Source organism: Rana temporaria, chromosome 6 (genome assembly GCF_905171775.1).
Source record: "Rana temporaria chromosome 6, aRanTem1.1, whole genome shotgun sequence".
Taxonomy (NCBI): Eukaryota; Metazoa; Chordata; class Amphibia; order Anura; family Ranidae; genus Rana; species Rana temporaria.
In genome coordinates, this window is record NC_053494.1 from 46,758,563 (window position 1) to 46,782,105 (window position 23,543).

General features: G+C 44.2%; 1 protein-coding gene across 7 annotated transcripts in view; it reads right to left on the minus strand.

The window, feature by feature from the left end:
- SUN1 (Sad1 and UNC84 domain containing 1) overlaps positions 1–23,543 on the minus strand; it is a 107,514-nt gene that overhangs the window by 6,934 nt on the left and 77,037 nt on the right. For all 7 annotated transcript variants that reach the window (XM_040356768.1, XM_040356767.1, XM_040356770.1 and 4 more), the window contains 6 exons: positions 22,889–22,963; positions 22,711–22,751; positions 20,669–20,810; positions 14,850–15,095; positions 13,314–13,398; positions 9,325–9,440 (listed from right to left, as the gene is read on the minus strand). In XM_040356768.1, coding sequence (XP_040212702.1) covers positions 9,325–9,440; positions 13,314–13,398; positions 14,850–15,095; positions 20,669–20,810; positions 22,711–22,751; positions 22,889–22,963 — 705 coding nt within the window. The remainder of the gene's footprint in view (positions 1–9,324; positions 9,441–13,313; positions 13,399–14,849; positions 15,096–20,668; positions 20,811–22,710; positions 22,752–22,888; positions 22,964–23,543) is intronic.

Here is a 23,543-nt window from a genome sequence, read left to right on the forward strand (position 1 = left end):
CAGCCCAGATCCTCCTCTTCTTGGGTCCCTCTGTGCTCCTGGCTCCTCCCTGTCGAGTGCCCCCACAGCAAGCAGCTTGCTATGGGGGCACCCAAGCCCCGCCACCACTCTCTCCTTATTGGCTCACTGACTGACAACAGCTAATGGCGCTGCTTCACTGCTCTTTCGGCCAATGAGGGGGGGACAGTCCAGACAGCCGAATCTCTCATGCAACATCGTTGGATCGAAAGGGGAGCTCCGGTAAGTATCAGGGGGCTGCTGCACACAGGTTTTTTATCTTAATGCATCAAGACAAATAACCCTTCTGCCTTTACAACCACTTTAATATTCTCGATTCGCACTTATTGGCAGAATCCTATAGCAATCAATCAGAAAAACTGTAACAAGTGGATTTACTCTCTGGAAAAGTGCGGTCTGTCAAAATAGTAGTTTTCTTACTAGCTGCACTGATAAGACAGTCATGGGGAAGGGGCACCCTTGTCTGACTTCACATCTTGCCTTGGACAGCACCTAGGAAGATGGGGCAAAGTATTACATGCAACTTTGTCTCCTGGGGAAATAAAAAATAAATAAAAAAACAGTTAAAGTGGGAACTTTTCTTTACACTCACCGACTGCCCCGCCCTACCTCTCACTCACTACTCCGACATACTGCAAAACTGATGGAAAGGGCCCTGGGATGGGGTTTAGGGGGGCCCTTCATGGTTTTTTGCACCAAGGCTCTAGCTACGCCTCTAGTGCAACAGTTTTGTACACAGCAGTCCTGATCCTCCTCTTCTCGTGTCCTCTGAAGGCGCTCTGGGCCCCCGCTGAGTGCCCCCTGAATTTTTTTTTTTTTTTTTACCTTCATGCACAGAATGCATGAAGATAAACATATTCAGCCTTAAGAACCACTTGCCATCCAAGCCATTGGAATATGACGGCCGCAGGAACTCGGTCCCTCCAGGCGGCAGTCATACGATGTTCTTGACTTCCCGGGAATTGTAGAGGCGGCCGATGATGCGCGTGCCCGGTGGCCACGATGTCCGCCGGGCACCCGCGATTGCTCATCACAGAGCAGGTATCTGTGTGATCCACGTCCTGTCAGGGGAGAGGAGACCGATCCATGTGTTCCTAGTATATAGGAACATCGATCAGTCTCTTTTCGTAGTCAGCCCCCCCACAGTTAGAATCACTCCCTAGGGAACACATTTAACCCCTTGATTGCCCCTAGTGTTAACCCCTTGCCGGCCAAAGAAATTCACACAGTAATTAGTGTATTTTTATAGCACTGATCGCTGTATAAATGGCAATGGTCCCAAAAATTTGTCAAAAGTGTGTGGCGCAATGTAGCACTCCCAATAAAAATGTTTAATATATAAATTGTGTATATATATATATATATATATATATACACACACACACACACACACACACACACACACATATAAAGAGATTTTTAATACAGCTTACCTGTAAAATCTTTTTCTTGGAGTACATCACGGGACACAGAGCGGCATTCATTACTATATGGGTTATATGGAGTACCTTCAGGTGTAGACACTGGCAATCTCAAACAGGAAATGCCCCTCCCTATATAACCCCCTCCCACAGGAGGAGTACCTCAGTTTTGTAGCAAGCAGTATGCCTCCCAAAATGGTCCTCAAAAAAAGAGGGGTGGGAGCTCTGTGTCCCGTGATGTACTCCAAGAAAAAGATTTTACAGGTAAGCTGTATTAAAAATCTCTTTTTCTTTATCGTACATCACGGGACACAGAGCGGCATTCATTACTATATGGGATGTCCCAAAGCAATGCTTACAATGAGGGGAGGGAGAACATCTCCAAGACAAAAGGATTTAATTTAGAGATATACTCAAATCATAATAAATCCAACTTAGTTGAGAAAAATAAATTTTTTTTAAATTTAACTCGAACAAGAGGAGCCCCCGGAATCCGAGGGTCTCAAACTGCAGCCTGCAGCACTGCCTGCCCGAAGGCAGTATCAGTATTCCTTCTTACGTCCAACTTGTAGAATTTTGTAAACGTGTGGACAGAAGACCAGGTTGCCGCCTTGCAAACTTGAGCCATAGAGATCTGGTGGTGTGCTGCCCAGGAGGCGCCCATGGCTCTAGTAGAATGAGCCTTTAATGATACTGGAGGAGGCAACCCTTTCAAGCCGTAGGCCTGAGTGATTAATTGCTTAATCCACCTAGAAATGGTGGACTTTGCAGCTGCCTGCCCCTTCTTGGGCCCATCCGGTAGAATGAACAGCACATCTGTCTTCCGGATCTTCTTTGTAGCTTTAAGATAGGCCTTCATGGCCCTGACAATATCCAAGGTATGCAGCAACCCTTCCTTTCTGGAAGTAGGTTTAGGGAAGAAGGATGGTAATACCAAATCCTGGTTCAAATGAAAACTGGATATGACCTTCGGAAGGAAGGAAGGATGAGGGCGGAGAACGACCCTGTCCTTATGAAAAACAAGATATGGTTCCTTACAGGATAAGGCTGCCAGCTCCGAAACTCTTCTTGCGGAAACTATGGCAACCAAAAATACTAACTTCCTTGTCAGTAGAACCAAAGGAATATCAGCCAACGGCTCAAACGGTTGTTTCTGTAAACTTTGACAGAACAAGATTTAAATCCCACGGACAAAGCGGGGATTTAACTGGAGGTCTAATACGTAAGACCCCTTGAAGGAAGGTCTTAACCAGCGAGTGGGTGGCCAGCGGCCGCTGAAACCACACTGACAGAGCAGAAATCTGTCCTTTGATTGTGCTTAATGCCAATCCTTTATCCACTCCTAGCTGGAGAAAACTTAATACTCCATCGATGGTAAATTTGCGAGAAAGCCATCGCTTGGACTCACACCAGCCTACATAGGCCTTCCAGACCCTGTAATAAATCACCCTAGAGACCGGTTTCCTGGCTCTGATTAGGGTAGAGATTACTTTCTGAGACAGACCTCTACCCCTGAGAATCAGGGATTCAGCTTCCAGGCCGTCAAATTTAGATGCCGTAAGGCAGGGTGGAGGATCGGACCTTGCGATAGCAGGTCTGGCCGTAGAGGAAGAGTCCAAGGGTCTCCCACTACCATCCTTAAGATTAGTGAGTACCATGCCCTTCTGGGCCATGCTGGAGCTACCAGGATGACTGGTATGTGCTCCACCCGGATCCTGCGCAGCAGGCGGGGTAGTAACTGGAGCGGGGGAAACGCATAAAGAAGTTTGAACTGATGCCAAGGGCAAACCAACGCATCGGTTCCGCAGGCCATCGGATCCCTTGAGCGGGACATGAACCTGTCTAGTTTCTTGTTGAGTCTCGATGCCATGATATCCACGTCCGGCACTCCCCATCTTTGGCAGAGTGCTTGAAAGACTAGTGGATGCAGAGACCATTCCCCCGGCCATAGAGTCTGGCGGCTTAAGAAGTCCGCCTGAAAGTTGTCCACTCCTGGAATGAATATTGCCGATATGCAGGGCACATGAGCCTCTGCCCATAGAAGAATCAAGCTCACCTCTCTCTGAGCGGTTTGACTCCTGGTTCCCCCTTGGTGATTTATGTGTGCCACGGCCGTGGCATTGTCTGATTGAATTCTCACCGGGAACCCCTGCAATTTTGACGTCCAAGCCCTGAGGGCTAGTCGAGCAGCTCTGAGCTCCAAGATGTTGATGGGCAACTGCTTCTCTGGCTTTGCCCAAGTACCTTGGCGAGTGCAACCATCCAAAATTGCTCCCCAGCCCGTCAGGCTGGCGTCTGTGGTCACTATCTTCCAAGCCACTGGGCTGAAAGACCTCCCCTTCAGTAGATTCTGAGGGTCTAACCACCAACACAGACTTTGTCGGACTCTTGATGAGAGCGGCAACGGGATATCCAAGGCCTGTGGCCTTCTGCTCCATGCTGACAGGATGGCTGCCTGTAGGATGCGAGTGTGGCTCTGGGCGTATGGTACCGCCTCGAATGTGGCCACCATCTTGCCTAGTAACCTCATACATAGGCGAATAGTCGGTTCTTTCTTGCTTAGAACCAGTAGGATTAATTCCTTGATGGCTTTTACCTTCCTCAGAGGTAGGAACACTCCTTGTTGTTCTGTGTCTAATCTCATGCCGAGATATTCCAACTGCTTTGTGGGCTGGAAAGCTGACTTTTCTCGATTTAGGACCCAGCCGAACCTCTCGAGGTATTGGACCGTGAGGGCCACTGCTCGCTCCAAGCCGGGAGACGAGTGATCTATGACTAGGAGGTCGTCCAGGTATGCTAGGATCGTGACCCCTTGGATCCTTAGTTTGGCTAGGATTGGAGCTAGGACCTTCGTGAACACCCGGGGGGCCGTAGCCAACCCGAAGGGAAGCGCCACGAATTGGAAGTGACGCGAAGCCACCATGAAGCGTAGATATCTTTGATGTGGCTGATAAATTGGAACATGAAGGAAGGTAGGCATCCTTTATGTCTATGGACGCCATGAAGTCGTCCTTCTGGAGTGTGGCAGCTGCTGACCGCACGGATTCCATCCGAAATGAGCGGATCTTTAGATATGCATTTACCATCTTTAGGTCCAAAATTGGCCTGACATCTCCATTGGATTTTGGGATGATGAATAGGTTGGAGTAGAAACCCAGCCCCTGTTCCAGGACTGGTACCTCTACTATTACTTCCTGGGAAAGTAGATGATCTAATGCCGATCTTAATGCGGCTCCCTTTTCCGGATCGTTTGGAATCCTCGACTTCTGGAAATGAGGAGGAGGAAACCTTAGGAAATCTAATTTGTAGCCTGTGGCCACGGAAGACCGTACCCACTCGTCGGGAATGCTGGCTTCCCAAATCTCTGAAAAGAGTCGCAGCCTTCCCCCCACCTTCGTGGGTGGGGGCGCCCCTTCATAAGGTTGGCTTGGGGGCTGGTTTTGCTGGTTTGCGAAACCACTGCCTTTTGCCTCTAACAGCCTGTCCTTGTGATCTGCTGTTGAAGCCGAAGTTTGCTTTGCAGGAGGCCGTCGATACTGCTTGGCATTAGAGGGCCCCTGCCCAGGGGAATACTGTCGTTTAAACGCAGGTCCCTGAACCTTCTTCTTAGTTGGCAAGAGAGTACTCTTGCCGTTTGAAATGGTCTGAATGTATTTATCTAGGTCTTCTCCGAAGAGTCGTCCTCCATGGAAGGGGAACCCTACCAGGAGCTTCTTGCATGGGGGCTCAGCCTCCCAGCTTTTTAACCATAAGAGTCTTCTCATATGGATAAGGGATAACGATAAACGTGACGCTTGCTGGATAGAATCCTTGATTGCGTCTACCGTAAAACATATGGCCTTAGGGACATCCGAAAATTTTTCTGCCTGCTGGGCCGGAATAAGTTTAAGCATCTGCTTAAATTGATCCGATAATGCTTGAGCGACCCCAATCGCAGCCACAACTGGCTGTACTACTGCCCCTGCAGTAGTGAAGGAGTTCTTAAGTAGTGCTTCCAAGCGCTTATCAACTGGATCCTAGAACACCTGTATGTTTTCTACAGGGCATGTTAACGATCTGTTAACACATGAGATGGCTGCGTCCACTGCAGGAGTAGCCCATCTTTTGGAAAATTTTTCTTCCATAGGATATAGGACAGAGAACCTTTTAGGTGGTAAGAAGATCTTATCTGGCTTGTTCCAATCTTGGAACAAAATTCCCTCTAATAGAGGATGGATCGGAAACACAGCATTGCTTTGAGGCGCCCTCAGTGAGCCCAAAGCTGAAACCGTCGATACCTGGAGATCTGGTACTGGCAAGTTGAATGTCCTATGGACCAAGTCCGACAATCCTTCAATCCACCAGCTCTCCCTCAGGGAGACTGCCCCAGACTCCTCTGTATCCGGGTCTTCGATCCCTGAACCTACTTGGTCCGTGTCCAAGAGGTCGTCCAATTCCCCTGAGGAAAGGACCTCCTCTTCTGAGGGTCCGCGCTCGGGCGACGGAGATCTATTCCGCTTACTGCCCCGCATAGCTGCGGATATCATTTTTTTTTTTTTTTTTTTTTTTTCCCATGCTTTTCTCATCTCTTTTAAAGAGGTGAGTAATACCTCCTCCGTGACCATCTTAGGGCTGGACTGACCCGCGTCAGCTCCAGCCCCAGATCCCGATGGCCCCAAGGCTCCCTGTAGGGAAAACAGCGGCATACCATGGTACAATACCGAGGTACACCTGCTACCTATTGGTATTTGGAACTATAAAAGTTAATTGTCCAAACACCTGTTTGGGGGATAAAAAAATGCTTCCTCTCCCCTAGATGACTTTTTTTTTTTTTTTTTTTTTTTCGTTTTTGTTTCAAATCCAGGAAAGAAAAAACATTCTGTCCCCCTGAGTAGTATTGCAAAGAAAAACTATGAGATGGAAAAGAAACAGCCTATTTCTAGGCTTGACAAAACAGTCCTCTGAAGACTGCAATATCCTTTCTGGCCACTGTGTGTCCTCGGCGCCCCGTGCTGCCACTCTGGTCTATGTCCTCAGTTCCAAAGTATTGATGGAACAAACAAGGAAGGGCCGCCCCTTCCTTTAAGCCACTGACCCGCCCTTCCCCCCCAGCAACCTCAAACAGGAAATGCCCCTCCCGACAGGGGGAGGGGGGAGGGGGGAGGGGGGGAGGGGGGGAGGGGGGGAGGGGGGAGGGGGGAGGGGGGGGGGGGGGGGATTTTGGGAGGAAGGGACCTCTCTGTTCCAGCAAACTGCGGCCTGCAGCCTGGAACCATGAGGAGGCCAGCGTTTTGCCTGCTTGCAGGCTCTGAGGAGGAAGACTGAATGGAGCATCGCCTGGAGGCCTGCAGGTAAGCAAAGCTCTCTGACACACACATATATTTTTATATAACACAGGCCCCACTCAATGCTTTTCCAACACTACAAGGGAGGTCACATCTTATGGGGAATAATACATAGAGAGCCATCCTATCTTTATGATATGTGACTAGTTTGCCAGATGCAGTGCATAACTTTAGGCATGTCCCCTGTGACCCCCCAGAAAAAAACCTGCTAAGAACCAAGTTCCGCAAGTTTTCCCCTCACTTACCTGCTCCATGCCGCAGGACTTTGCCAAGCAAGAGGCCCAATCTTCCCCCATCTCGGTGGGGATGTCTAGACCTTCAGGCCCTGGGTTCCTATGAAGGATCCACTGTCCTGGGCCCATATAGCACCCTGGCAACAGAAAACTTTAGGTACCCAAAGGTTTCTAAGTTCTGGGCCCAGGGTCCAGCTCTCTAAAAAGAAAAGCATTATGGGCTATACCCCAAGGGTTTGGGGTCCGGTTACTGACCACTTTAGCGCTGAGGCTTTTTTGGACAGAACCGGTAGCTCACCTAATCCCAAGGATGCGGAGGCAAGCTAAACCATGACTAACACCTAAGACACTGGCGTAAAAACTGAGGTACTCCTCCTGTGGGAGGGGGTTATATAGGGAGGGGCATTTCCTGTTTGAGATTGCCAGTGTCTACACCTGAAGGTACTCCATATAACCCATATAGTAATGAATGCCGCTCTGTGTCCCGTGATGTACGATAAAGAAATATATATATATACACACACACACACACACACATATATACACACACACACACACTCTATCCGCTATAATTAGTAATTTTTCTATAAAAATACCATAAATCAATAACCTATTTTGTAGATGTTATAACTTTTGCGCAATCCAATCAATATTCGCTTATTGAGATTTTTTTTTTTATGCAAAAATATGTAGAAGTATACATATTGGCCTAAAAAAATTTGGATACAATGCCGCACGACAGCACAAATGTCATTCAAAATGTTACAGCGCTGAAAGCTTAAAATTGGCCTGGGCAGGAAGGGGGTGAATATGCCCTGTATTGAAGTGGTTAAATAGTACTGTCTTCCAGCGACGTGTGCTTAAAGCACCAATTTACTGCATTCCTTTAGTAGCGATTTACATTCTGAACATTCCCATAGTGCTGTGTATACTTGCAAATGATCTGACCAAAATAAAGATTTACAGCAAAATTGCATTCGAGAGGACAAGCCTATACTGTGCAAAAAAGGTTTGTCCTAAAATGTCAAATACAAAGCAAATGCAGGAAAAGTTTATCATTAAACTGTAGAAAATGTATCTAGAACTTTGCATCATTAAACTTTACCCTGGTAGAAAAATGTAAACAAATTTACTGGCTTATTTTTCTATAACTTGAGTTCATGATCTAGAAAATAAATCATGGCATTCAATCAGATCACTGATATTTTCACTGATCCTTTGTCCCTTCTGGAACAAGTGTAAAAGTATTAAATGTATGCCTGCTTTGATAGCAATTACTGCTATGGAGCTGTAGTACAAAATGAGAAAAGCTGGCTAAGAAATAAGATGGCATAATCTTATACTGAATAACTGGTGTGTGTTCAAATGGCCTTGGATAAGCAAAACAGATATAGCTGTCCCACTCATCTGACCACATCTTCATTCAAGATCATACATCTCAGGTCAGCATGCACCCAAAGGCTAATGAAACAAAGCCATGCCAGATCTTGCATCATAAAAAAAAAATAAAAAAAAAATAAAAATGTTTTAATACATACAGCCAGGCAATCTATACAATGCATTCCAAAATGAATGGGCCTGGTTTCAAAAGCCCTGCAGACTTGTTAGAAATTCCTATTGATACAAGGGTATGTACAATTACTGTATTTTCCGGCGTACAAGACGACTTTTTGCATCCAAAATCATGCCCCAAAAGTCGGGGGTCATCTTATACGCCGGGTACCTGTCAGGAGGCGGCCATCCATTATTCAAAAGCCGCGCCTCCTCCTCCAACTGTTCCGTGATAGGCGGAACACTAATTTTCCCAGCAGAGCCTCTGTTCAGTGTTCCGCCTATCACGGATGCCTTCTCATCCTCAGCCTCAGACGAGAGGACATCCGTGATAGGCGGAACACTGAACAGAGGCTCTGCTGGGAAAACTAGTGTTCCGCCTATCACGAACAGCCTGAGGCGGAGGCGCGGCTTTTTAAAAAATGGAATCGCCGCCGTCTGACATACTCTGCAAACAGGAGAAGGTAGGGAGATCGTCGAGGCAGGGAATGGAATGGCACAGTGAGGCATGTATAGATGGCACAGTGAGGCATGGTCTTATACGGCGAGTATATCCCAAAACCAACATTTTAGCTGGAAAATTAGGGGGTTGTCTTATACGCCGGCAAATACGGTATAAATACTTGTGTGTTTTTTAATGTGCAGTTGTAAGATATTTTGTGGTTTGCACACACTGGGCTATACGTTGTGATACATCACACAATTGAAAAACGCTTAATAAAAACATAAAAAAATAAAAAAATAATCTTTAAATAAAAATAAAGTATTTTTCCTCACCTGTATTACCACTCTAGGAGACTGAGATAAATACCATAATGGAATTCCAAACAAACTTAGGAGTGCCGTCTTTGTTCCATAGGTTTCTGAACAACGGGTACCCAAGATGCTGCCGCCTAGACAAATCAAGTCAGTTTTAATAGATTTCAGAAAAGAAAAAAAAAAAAAGGATACAAAAGTAATCTAAGAAATCACTAGATTTAATTGTGACTCCTGTATGGGCATTTTCAGTTATTTCCCATTTGACACTCAGAATTTCACTATAGGAAAGCAGAACCCCAGCGTTATAACTCACTTGAACAGTTATTATTACTTAATACAGAATTACAAGAGGTCAGAAAAAAGATCCATTGAATCAAATTGTACCTCATTTCTTAAAAAAAAAAAAGTCCACTCTGATTGGATGAGGTGGAGATTGCAATGTCACTGCCCTGCAACTCCACCTCATCAGAGAAGGCTTTGCCATTGTTCTGAAAAGTGCAAGGCGTTCTCTGAATGGTGCCTGTGCAGAGAGAGCGACCATCTGTGGTTACTATGCAGCAGAGCAGCTGCTTGGTGCAGGACCTGGAAGATAGCAAAGATCACAGTAGTAGCAGCAGGTACTAGAGTGATTCGCTCTCTGCCTCCACGGGAATTGGCCAGGTATGACATATGCATACTTACATTGTTCCAAACTAGACCAATGTAACTGGAAGAAAAAAAAAAAAAAAAAAAAAGGAGTACAGGAGTCTTTTGTGCATTTTTGTGAGATTGCCCACATTTGTGGGATCCCCACAGCTAAAGCCAACATGTTTTGATTCAGAAGAAATCATGTTTGTTTTTTAAAGGTAAACAGGATTGCAAAAATAGATCAAACTGCTAGTGGACTGGAAATATATTATTCCACGTTTATAAACTTGGTCGATTATAAACTACACATGATTTAACAACAAGCAAATATCACAAGATGTCAGCACAGTAAACAAATTATAGTATACAGCCAACTTCCCCTCCAGTGTAAATTTAGACTTCATACTATCAGTACAAAATGATGACTCATTTGACATTTTTGCCTTTTTATAGGCACAAAAAAAAAAAAAAAAAAAACACAGCACACAGGTACTCCATTATATAAAATGGATTGCTATGACTTTTTTGAAACACTTAGAGTGGAACTAAACCGTACACTTTCAGAAAAAACTGCAAGCAGGCAGGTCTTCACTGCAGAAGATGCAGTGGATTTACTAAAGCCAAATCCACTGTGCTTTACAAGTGCAGTTTTTAATGTCCTTGTATGTTCCCTGAGATCTACAGCAAGTGCACTATGGATTTGCCTTTAGTAAATAACCCCCTATGTCTCTACTGCAACACACCCATACCTGCCCGTTTGCGGTTTTCTATTGAATGTACACGGAGCTGCACATACACAGCTCTACATTCATCACCGACTATCTCTGGCTGTGCTGGGCTTCCCGACACACCTGCAAGAGACGTCAACCCCCACCGTCCCATCAAGGTTCTGAAAATTTGGTGAAGAAGACGACAGCAGCTGCCAAGGGATGTAACCGCCACAAACATTGCTGGAAGGTGAAGGGGCATATACTGGAGAGTTTAGTTACACTTAGGCTGGGTTCACACTACTACACTACTTTCATCCTACTTTGCTCTGCTACATCGGTCCTACATTTATCCTACATTGGTCCTACATCCATCCTACTTTCATGAACAGGATACTACTTTGGTCCGACTTCAATGATATTCAATGGGATGAAGTAGGATCAATGTAGGACCAAAAGTAGTACAGGGAGCATTTTCAAAGTCGGACCGACTTGTGTAGGACCAGTTAAGACAGCTCTCATATTTTGATTTTCACACGTCATGCTACATGAGGCTCCCAATGTAGGACCGTTTGTCGGACAAGTGTGAACCTGGCCTCAGACCTTTTTGGAAAAAGTGTTTCTAAAAAAGTGTATGCAAGCCCCCAATTCCAGTTCCCCTACGTACCAATATAGCATTCATGTACTTTTTTTTGCAAAAATATCAATGCTTTCCATTAAATCTACGTGCACTTACTTTATTTGTCCTCATCCATGTTTCCAGACATATCCATTTGTAATGTCCAACGTCCTGATCAGACTTTAGTTTAGGTCATGACACAGGAAGGAGTTGACCAGCTGACTATTGGCACGCACCTTGCATCATCCACCCATTCCCAGCTGCATGTTTTTTAAAGTGGTTGTAAACCCACTTTTTTGACTTTTACCTACAGGTAAGCCTATAACCAGGCTTACCTGTAGGTAAGGAGAATATCTCCTAAACCTGCACGGTTTAGGAGATATTCCCCTCGCAATGCGGCGCATGCGCAGGGGGGATCTGCGGCGAAAGGACCGGCAGCCGCCGGACCTTGCCGAGTATTAAATCTCCCGCGCGCATGTGCGGGAGTGACGTCATCGCCGCTCCAGCCAATCACAGCGCTGGAGCGGCGATACCCGGAAGACACACCGATGCAAGATGAAATCTCGCTTGGCGTGGACCAGGTAAGTGCTACACACCTCGTTCCGAGGTAAGTATTTCATAATGAGCTAATATGCGGTGCATATTAGCTCATTATGACTTTTGCCTTACAGGAGAAAAAAAATAAAATAATTTCATGCGGGTTTACAACCGCTTTAAATGAAATGCAATCAGTGATAACCCTTTTCACTAAATACACAATCCGATTAAATAGTGTATGGCCATCTTTATACAAGAACATAGAAGGGAGTGGACAGAAAGGGCAATCGCCCCAAAGAAGCTTCAGAACTTTTTTTTTAGGCCCAGGTTAACACTGCTGCGAATTCTATTGCAAATTTGAGCCGTTGCAATTTCTCAAATTTGCAAGTCATTAAAATAACATTGTTTTCCCATTAGTGCGGTTCACATCAGTGCGGTGTGAATCTAAGTTGCGGGGAAAAAAAGGGTCCTGTGCGAGTTTGATCCGTGTGCGATGCAAATTCAGCTCCATAGACTGGCATTCCTTGAAATCGCGGCCGCGAATAGTGGCAAAATCGCAGCAAAAACGCGATTTTGAATTTGCAGCAGTGTGAACCTAGCCTCAGAGTGGAGCTTGGTGCTCATATTGTATATTTAGTGAGAAGGGTGATCACTGATTGATTGCATTTCATTTAAAGTCTGATCAGGACATTACAAATGGATACGTCTGGAAACATGGATGACAAGTTAGTGCATGTAGATTTAATGGAAAGCATGGATTTTTTTTTTCTTTGCAAAAATAAGTACATGAATGTCATTATTGGTACACTGGGGAGCTGGAATTTAGGAAAATAGCCTTTAAACTCTCGCTTTGTCACATCTGTGCTCAAACGTACTACTGAATTTTATTCAGTTACAGATTTGCTCAAAAACACACGTTTTTGTATTTTAAAAATAACTGAGTTTCTGGCATGATTAACAGGTAACAGATAATTTCCCGCAGAGACCCGACAATTCTGCACTCATCTCAAATAATGAGATCAGCCTTGCTCAGTGCTGCACTACAGAACTACCATATGTTATGGAGATAAGTAGGGGAAAGGATGGTGATGCATACTGCCCGTCCACACAGTAGAACAAGTCAGCATTTTCACCCTAGGACTTTAGTCACATGGTCAATCATGCCAATAACACTAAACAAATACTGCAGCTACTGACTTAATATAAAATCGATACTTAACCTGTCCAGGGTGCCCATGATGTTGGCACCCCAGCCGATCTTTGGATCGGGTGCAGCTGCCACAATTCCCGTTAAGGGAAACTGGCAGTGAAAGCTGCGTTTTTTAATTGTTCTGGCAGCAGAGGAAGGGGACCGAACTTCTGAGAGACCGTGTCGCAGGTCCGTCTCCCAATAGTGGGGTATGGTACCTGTCAAAATGTGTCTAAATATGTGAAAACCCTGTACAGAAGGTCAATTTAAATTATGCCTACAGAACAAATTCCCCTACCCAAACCTATTATGATAGACCAAAACTTGCCTCCAGATTCCAGTGCAAAATCCACCATGCCAGTACGATCTTGAGAGTAAAGCTTTAGTGCATTATTCACTAGAACACGTGCATCCTTGAAACGGAAAGGGGAAAAAAAATTAGTAATCTACTCTTGTGTAAATACAAGCGTAAGGCCCCTTTTCACACATGTGGACCGTTTAGGTTTGCATGTCAGTTTTTTCAGGCAGACCTGAACGGACGCTCCATGCATCTCTACGGAGCGACAGATGTCAGCGGTGACATGTCCATTGACATGTGATCTGAGCCATTAAATCCAGATGAATGGTGGTCCTATTTTCCATCCGATCTCCCCATAGAGGAGAGCGAAGATCTGACAGGTCCTTCTCTACACAGTGAGCAGAGAAGGGCCTGCAATCTGCCGGCTCAGTGGGGATCAACAGATCGATCTCTGCTGAGCAAGCAGAGTCCATCCAACAGATCCGCATGTGTGAAAGGGGCCTGTCAGGCAACACAAGGGGGTCATTTACTAAAGGCAAATCCACTTTACACTACAAGTGCACATGGAAGTGCAGTCGCTGTAGATCCGAGGGGGACATGAAAGGATAATAAAACATTTTAGTTTGCACATGATTGGATGATTAAATCAGCAGAGCTTCCCCTCATTTCAGATCTACCCCTCAGATTTACAGCGCCTGCACTTCCAAGTGCACTTTCAGTGCAAAGTGGATTTGCCTTTCGTAAATAACCCCCAAGGTCTCAACATTTAGGCTTCATTTCCACTGGCGTTTTTACAGACACTTTTCTGAGCGTTTTTTACAGCTTAAAAACGCCTGTCCATGTTATTCTATGGCATCGTGCCCACATAGGCGTTTTTGAGCTGCAAATGGCATAGGCGTTTTTGAGCTGTAAAAAAAAACGCGGGACCAGGGCGTTCTGTGGCTCCAGCAATAGAGCTGTAAAAACGCCAGACATTAAAAAAACACTCAAATCTTTTTTGTCCTATGTGTCATTTTTTCTTTTGATTTTATGGTTTCCTTCCTGGAGACTCTGGTTGCAATGTTGTCACCTACTAAGAGGCCATTTTGGCCACTCACAATTTTTGTTTCGGGTTCTTGTCATAATTGTTCCTGTTATGTTATACGTTGGTGGGAGTCCTGCTGTGGGCAATAGCCATTGGGCTGACTCTCTACCACTACGTATTTATGACTGTACCCTGATTGTGACACCTCATGCTGTTCATGTATAACATGTTAAAATTCTAATAAACATATTTTCAACTCTAAAAAAACGCTCAAAAACGCTACCGCTGCAAAATAAACATGGACAGGCGTTTTTAAGCTGTAAAAAAGGCCAACAAAAGTGGCTGTAAAAACGCCAGTGGAAATGAAGCCTTTAAAGTAAAAAAAAAAAAAAAAAAAAAGTAAATATCTGTTGTGTACCCACCCACATTTGTACATAAAGCAGAACCCTCTTAGGTTCCAACTAATTTTAAATGGTACTGTTGTCCAAAAATATTTTTTCTTCATTTTACATACCATGGGATTCAGGCAACAAAACACCTACCTCCTCCGTAATACCAGAGACACTTCCAATTACTGCCCCTTCCACCACTTTAGCTGTGGGCACCTTCTTTGTGATGGAGATCTGGTGAGTGATACTCCTCAAGATCTGGAGTTCTAGTTTTTGCAGTCTGGTACCAAGATCTACATTACTAACATAGTTTGTGGAAAGCCACTGTAGCAAGGACTCTGGCAGATCTGCCTGACTTCCAAACATCATTTGGACAGATTCTCTAACTCTGGCATCCACCTAAAAGAGAAAATGGTTTATACAAAGTTACTCTCTATAACCTTTACCTGAATTCAGGCAAAACGGCTAAACATACATTTGAAATTTGCGTGAGCCGTTTACTAGGGCAATGCAGACAGAATCAGGACCCATCTGCTACCCCCTCCCAGCAGTGACTTGGCAGCCTTTCAGTTTATTCTCTAGCGTACACACATACAGCATGTGCTCTGGGGAAGTGGAGTGAGCACCGCTGCTTAGGTAAGAAGTTAACTTATTCAGTGCTTCTGCTTTGAACTGATGAGGATTTGCTCTGTATTTCATGCAAATACAAAGATCATGGAAGGCTTGTTTTAAAGTGTTACTAAATCCACAAAAGTAAAATCTGTCTTATGCAGTAAACCATGTTTGTTATACTCACTGTGGAACCTATGGGGTTAACCCTCCACATTGTGTAAAAAGGCTGTTTGATCCTGTCTATTCTGATCCTCCATCTTCCACTGTCCCCAATCCATCTCCTGCCAGTACAGGGTCTTTGGAGACACTCTAGCAATACACACTAAACTGAGCAAGTGCAGAGAGGTGTTTTTTCTTGGGAGAGTGTCTGTTATCAGCACAGGGCCAATCGGCACTGTCCAGAGGGTCAGGGGTCCTGCAGCCTCATAGGACAGTCAGAGTAGAATGAAAACTCCTCTTACAAGCTTTAACCCAACACTGATAGAAGTCACAAGACTACTGCTGATGAGAAAAGGTATTTAGCAGTTTATATTTACTAAAATAATTGTATTTCCATGTTCTTGTCTCCCACAGTACACAGATATAATGAATGCAGAGTCCTGGGTTTAGTAACACTTTAAATGTATTAAGAATACAATTGCTTTAATACCCCAGACCACACGCCCCTATGGCATAATAAAGATTTGCCTGAATTCCTTTGTTGCCATATGGTTTTTGGGTAATCTAGATTAAATAGAGATATGTGGATATATATATATATATATATATATATATATATATATATATATATATATATATATATATATATATATATATATATATATATATATATATATATATATATATGCTGTGTCTGTGTATGAATATAAAGATATATATATTCTAATTATGAATATATTTCTCTAAGTAGAGGATGAAGATATCTCAGTCAGAGTACAAAGTTTATGGTTCATTTAGCATGCTAATTCATGGCATTTAGCATATAGCAAAGTTCATTGTTTGGTAACAGACATTGTGGAGCCAATGAATTAAACCACCTTATGTGAGGGACCCCATGCTGGGATGTTCAATCAAGATAGCCACATCCTGTTTAAGCTTGGGAAAAATTCACTTTACTCTGCTGTCAGATATAGTCACCAAGATTTGCATGAAAGGGGGCTGACTTATTTAGTCGGGCCTCCAATCATGATCCTAGCTAGGCCAACCAATGGGACGTCAGCTTAGAAAGATATACTCCACAGCACAGATTGATGGAGTTCACTTTATGGAACCATCACTTGATGGAGAGCTGGCCTACAGGCCTGGGTCTTAAAAGGGTAACTATGTGATAATTACTTGTAGCAACTGCCCATGCTGGTAATCTAAGGTTTTAGAGGAATATACTCTGTATTCCTTCATGTAAATGTATGTATTTTAACCTACGATCTGAGTTTTGAGACTATAGATAGGTTTTCTGTGTGTTAGATTAGACTTTGTATAAGCTCTAATAAATGTGTTATGTTAAAGCTTTTGCTCTGGACATTAGAACTCTCTTATTATAACCATATATCATATATGTGAGTTATTAATTCTTAAATATACAATTACTTAAAGTAACACCTTCATGTCCAAGGCTCTGAGCCACACAGGGTGTCTATTACCTACATCACTTATTCTCAGATGGAAATTTTAAAACCTATCAAATACTTAAAGAGGAATTCTCACTGCACCATCATATGTTCTTCAGGTTTTTGCAAGCAAGACACACGGCCCGGGCACAGTTCCCACATACCCTACCGCAACCCACCCCACACCCCATCATGGCAATAGCCAAGAGTGCAGATCCGCGTGGATTAATATCCGAGTTTTATCGTAAGCCCTCTACCCCTGCTTCCACTAAACTAGCGTTTAACTTGAAGCCTCGCTGGGAGAGGGAGGTGGGACCCCTGGAGGATGAGAAGTGGGAGGAGGCGCTAGAGACTTGCAAGGCAGTATCCCCCAGACTTTCAGATAGACTGTCCCAGATCTATATAACTCACAGGGCATATCTCACCCCTATCCGTGTGGCTAGATACAAATGCGACCAATCCACCCTGTGTTTGTTGTGTAGCAAGGAGACAGGCACGTTCTTCCATCTCCTCTGGGCTGGTTTGAAAATTCACGACCCTTGGACACAAATTGTAACTTTTCTCAATGTCATGGGCTCCCCCATAGCACTTGACCCAAAACAATGTATACTCAGGATATTTCCTGACGGTACGGACAAATATACTAATATATTCCTGCACGAAACTCTATTCTCAGACAGAAAAGTTATTGCCAGGAGATGGGCGAGGTCTGTACCCCCTAGCTTCTTGGAGTGGCGGGCGGAAGTGAAAGGAACCTTACAAAAAATGTATATACACAAATAGGGGCGGCCCAGCTAAGTATAACAAAATTTGGGAACGCTGGTTGGGGGACGCAGAGACCTGTAGCCAACGATAAATTGGTCCTGAGTAGGGGTGCAACGGATCAAAAAACTCACGGTTCGGATCGTTCCTCGGATCAGGAGTCACGGATCGGATCATTTTTCGGATCAGCAAAAAAAAAAAATTTGCAGCCTCCCTGTGCCTCAAATTGCCGCCTCCCTGTGCCTCAAATTGCCGCCTCCCTGTGCCTCAAATTGCCGCCTCCCTGTGCCCCAAATTGCCGCCTCCCTGTGCCCCAAATTGCCGCCTCCCTGTGCCCCAAATTGCCGCCTCACTGTGCCCCAAATTGCCGCCTCACTGTGCCCCAAATTGCCGCCTCGCCAGGGTGGACGAAGTGAGAGGGCAGCCAGCAGGGCTGGATTTCCTTTCCCTGCCACCCCAAGGCCAGGTTTTGCAATGCACCCCCACCCCACCAACCGAACCACCCCCCGGAGAATAGCAGTTGGATGGCAGGGGCGGCACGGTTAGTTCAAATATTTTTTGTTTCTTCTTTTTTTTTTTTTATTACATTATCACTTTTTTTTTTTTGTAGCTTGTCGTTTTTACTTTTTTAATTTTTGTATAATTTTCTTATTTTTAATATTTTTCTTCTTCTTTACTTTTTAATTACTTATTTTTTTATTAATTGAATTATTTCTTATTTTTTTTTACATTTAACTTTATTGCTATTACACAAGAGAAAACAATTCCCTGTGTCATAGCAATTGAAGGTGACAGGTTCTCTTTGTTAACCCTGTCAGCTCCAAAAACAGTCCTCACAGTTGAGATGGGAAGAGCATAGCTTACCCATCTCACCGTGTGCTATTTGCAGCAAGGACAGGAGACTCGTCAGCTGGGGGAGGAGGAACGAACGGACGGAAGGCAGCTGGAGGGGGGGGGGGAACGGACGGACTGCAGCTGGAGGGGGGGGGGGGGGAACGGACGGACTCAATTAGAGCCAGCAGGGAGAAGTGTGGGGGGAACGGATGGACGGCAGCAGCACATTGTCTCTGCTAGAAACGAACTGAACTCACCGCCCGTATGTTTAAACGTCTCCACTCCTGCTCGTACACAGCCCCACCTCCTCCTAAGCCCACGTTGTAATAGACAAAACACATCAGCGCATTGGACACGCATTCTGTCTATCACAGCGTGGTTAGGAGCAGGCGGGCTGTGTGCAAACAGAGCGGGGACAATTTCAATGTGTTTTTTACCACTTTGCACTGCAGTCCCGCGGCACACCACGGATCACGTGTGTGCCGATCCGAAGTCATTGATCCGTGCGGATCACGGATCAATGACGATCCGTTGCACCCCTAGTCCTGAGTCACTAGGGTGAAGACCGGGGTACAGGCAGGATTAACCAGATATATTACACCATAGGAATAGACATGTCATACTTGCCTGCTCCGTGCTGTTATTTTTGCACAGAGTGGCCCCGATCCTCCTCTTCTGGGGTCCCGCAGCGAGCGCTCCTGGCAGCTCCTCTACGAGTGCCCCGTTGGAGAGCCGCTCTCCCTCAGGGCACTTGTGTGGGTCCGGTCCGTGTCCTGCTGCTGCGTCTATTGACACAGACAGCAGACTCGGCCCCGCCTCCCGCTTTATTGGATTTGACTGACAGCAGCAGGAGCCAATGGCTGCACTGCTATCAATCTAGCCAATCAGGACCCAAGACTCCGACTGGAAATTATGTGCCAATACCCGTCGCTGGAAACGCTAGGTTCAGTAAGTAAAAGGTGGGGCTCTAGGGGGCAGCTGCATCACAGGAGGTTTTACAACCCCTTTAAGGCTTTGGAAGTACCAACTCATGCTATGGAAGTCGTTTTTTTTTTTTTTAAAGATACTGGCAAACAGCGAGATACTATTAATACCACCTTCCAGCTAAATCACCCTGGGACCCCGGCTTGTTCTTACTGAGCTCAACAGATGAAGATGCCTGACCATATTTTTGGTTTTTATTTGTGGCACACAAATGGCAGTCCCCTGGACCACTGAGCTTTGAGGAAGCGAGAGAAAGAAAAAAAAAGGAAATCTTCTCTTAGCAAAGAGCATAAGGGTTGTCCACAGAAATTCCCTAAACTAAGGGAACCATGGTTGCTGGTTTCAGGCATGGCGCCTGTTTGAGATCGTAGACCAGCGTTTTACAATTGTGGCGACACTCAAGTTCCCCTGGGGTGTGTGAACATGGGTGGTGTACAATGGATCACCTAATAATTAACAACCACTTATGGGGGGGAAAAAAATGTGATTAAAGACTACAATATACCAAGTCCTCTTGCCCAGAGTTTGGTGGCTACACTTTAGAGCACACCTGAAAACCCATACAACCAAATATCACCTTGCATTTTACAACTACTACTACTACTAAGGCCTCGTTTAAACCGGCACTCCAACACTTCTATATTTCCCAGGTGACGTCCCCTGTGTTTAAAAATGCTAAACAACTTTCATCCTCATGAGATAACTTTTTCCTGCATTTACATGTTCCTATTTTAAAGTAGGTTTAGCTGCATTTATCCACATTTAGAGTATTTAGATCTTGGACACAAAGAATTGTATTTTTCATAAACAGAGCTAGATTATTCTACATAATGCAGGTGTGAATAGCAGCACTGAAAAATCATAACATATGTGTATATGCATTTGGAAATGTCCTGTAATGCATATAAATGCAGGTTTGATGTTGCCATTGTAAAGGCGGCCAAAGACTGAGCAAAAAGAAATTAGCAAAGTACAGTAACTAGGAAAGGTTAAATAGTCCAACCACAAACTGTAGAAATCTGGTTGCCTTCAAAGACCACATATCTTTGCACCTGAATGCAATCTAGTCGGCCTGCATTTAGAATTTACTGGATTAAAAATTTTAAAAGGCTGTGTTATATTACCCCAAAGGCATGAATATAGAACAGGTTATTTAATGCTGTAGTCTGTTACCTTCTGAAGAACACAGTCTGGTAGATCACAACTAGACTTTGCCATCTGTCCTTTTAGGAACTCTCCTTTGTATTCTGCAAATTCTCTCTCCAGACTTTCAATTCTTCTCCGTAGTAAACTTTGATCTTGAATTTGCCCTTCGCTGCACAAATAAAGCAGAATTAACATTTTAACATAACAAAAATGGAAGAAGCTGTAATGGCATATCCTGCCAATTAGATTCACATAGTCTTCAAAAATAGTGAAGATTGAAATGTTGCAGTTTTATCATACAAGTATAATATACCTATACAGAAATCACAACAAAATATACCCTCATCATAAAACCCATTTTATTAAACATCAAGCCTTATTCTGCATATCAGAAACCATACCCTCAATATTGCACCCACGCTGATTATTATTACCTGAGGACAATGGGTCAGATGCACAGGCTTTAACCACTTCCATACAGGGCAGTTATACACCCATCCATACCAGGCCTATTCTGGCACTTCTTTCCTACATGTACAAATCATAATTTTTTTGCTAGAAAATTACGCAGAACCCCCAAACATTATATATGTTTTTTTTAGCAGACACCCTAGGGAATAAAACGATGGTCATTGAAACGTTTTATCTTGCACGCTATTTGCGCAATAATTTTTCAAACGCCTTTTTTTTGGAAAAAAATTGTTTCGTGAATTAAAAAAAACAACAAAACAGTAAAGTTAGCCCAATTGTTTTGTAAAATATGAAATATGATGTTACACCGAGTAAATAGATACCTAACATGTCACGCTTTAAAATTGCGCACACTCATGGAATTGCGCCAAACTTCGGTACTTAAAAATCTCCATAGGCAACGCTTTGAAATTTTTTACAGGTTACCAGTTTAGATTTACAGAGGAGATCTAGTGCTAGAATTGTTGCTGCCACTCTAAGGCACACGGCGATAACTCACATATGTGGTTTAAACGGCGTTTACATATGTCGGCGGGACTTGCGTGTGCGTTCGCTTCTGCGCGCCAGCTACTGGGGACAGGGGCGTTAAAAAAAATATGTTTTATTTATTTATTTTTTTACATATTTATTTCTTGTTTTACACTTTTTTTTTTTATTATAAATTTTATTCCTATTACAAGGAATGTAAACATCCCTTGTAATAGGAATGTGTGTGACAGGTCCTCTTTATGGAGAGATGCGGGGTCAATAAGACCCCACATCTCTCCTCCAGGCTGGAAAGCATGAAATCGGTGAAAAAAAATTCACCGATCTCATGCTTGCTGTTGCTTAGCAGCCGCAATTGCGGCTTTGTTTACTTACGGGGACCCGGGCGTGACGTCATCACATCGCGCCCGGGTCCTCCGACGGTCATAGAGATGACTGGTGACCATCTGGTCACCAGTCATCTCTATGCTTCCTGCCAGCGCCGGACGATTCGTTCTCCGGGCCCCCGATGGCACGGGAGAGCCCGGAGAAGCACCGGATGGCGGCGGGAGGGGGGGGGATGTCCCCTGCCGCCGCCTGTAAGAACGATCTAGCGGCGGAATCGCCGCTATGTTCATTCTTACGTTGTGCAGAATCGCCGGCACAAGAGAAGGATATCTGAATGATGCCTCTAGCTGCAGGCATCATTCAGATATCCACCCGCAAAGCCCAGGACGTCACATGACGTCCTCCTGGATCGAGGAGGGGTTCCTGCCGCCGTCATTTCACAATGACGTGGTAGGGAAGTGGTTAAATACTTCCTGGGTATTACAGGCCAGCAAGCACTTTAAAAACTATAAGAAGACAAACTTTCCCTCTATAATAAAATAGAACGCTACAAAAAAAAAAAAAAAAGGCATGACAAACAGCTGCATAATTTTTTTCCCTGTACTACTGATAAAAGTTTCTGAATATTTGTTGGAAAGGTCTAAAAAGCATACACCAGCTGTCAGCAGCCATCGTTCACAGATAGACGATTCATTCTAAGGCGTCATTCACAATTCCGTCATATAAATGGCTAATCTCAGGCAAGGGAGAGCGCAGTGTATGTGAAATGGGTTAAACATTATTACCTAGTATTAGTCTGCGCACGCCTCCGGTCTTCCTCAATGGCCTACAAGTGTAAGAAAAATTGGTGAAATGCCAAAAATAAAAACTATAAATAGAAAATCATTAGCACTCAAATGCTTCCTGTTCCCCTTCAGGACTTTCAAAGAAAAGCATTTAGCCTGCCGTATCCAGGCTGCATACCTCTGATAGTTTGGTCAATAAAGATTCCAAGTGAAGGATGCGAGCCTCATGATTTTTATTGATGGAGTTCTCATCCTAAAAGGTGAAGGGATGAAAATGCATCAAACATCTGGTCTGACAACACACCAAAAAAATACTTTAACCAGCTTTTCTTGTGTCATCCCTTACGGTTAAAGCGCTTACACTTACCAACAAGCAGGGGCATAATTAAATGTAGAAGTACAGTGTCTTTTCAATGGGCATATTTGAGTTGTCACAAGGTTTAACAGTCATTTTGGATATGAATTTTACATCTTACATGCACTGTCCCCTATTTTTTATAGCAGTTGAATCGATGTAGAGTTGACAACAAAAATGTAAAGAAAGTTGGCAACAACAGAACTGAATAAGTGTTCATCAGGGCTAAGAAGACATTTTATATATACATCACATACACACAAACACACATGCACGTCACCTTAAAACTTTATACAGAAAACATTTCCAGTTCGCTCCCAACTTCTTGTACTGGTCTGGCAACCCGATGCCTTTGTTGCACTGAAATCCCAAGCAGTGTCATCAGTCCGAGCTCTACTCTGCTAGACTATGGAGCAGCCAATTTATGTAATAAAGATGAGAAAGGGAGGTGTTTTGTAGACTAGCAAATGAGAACTGG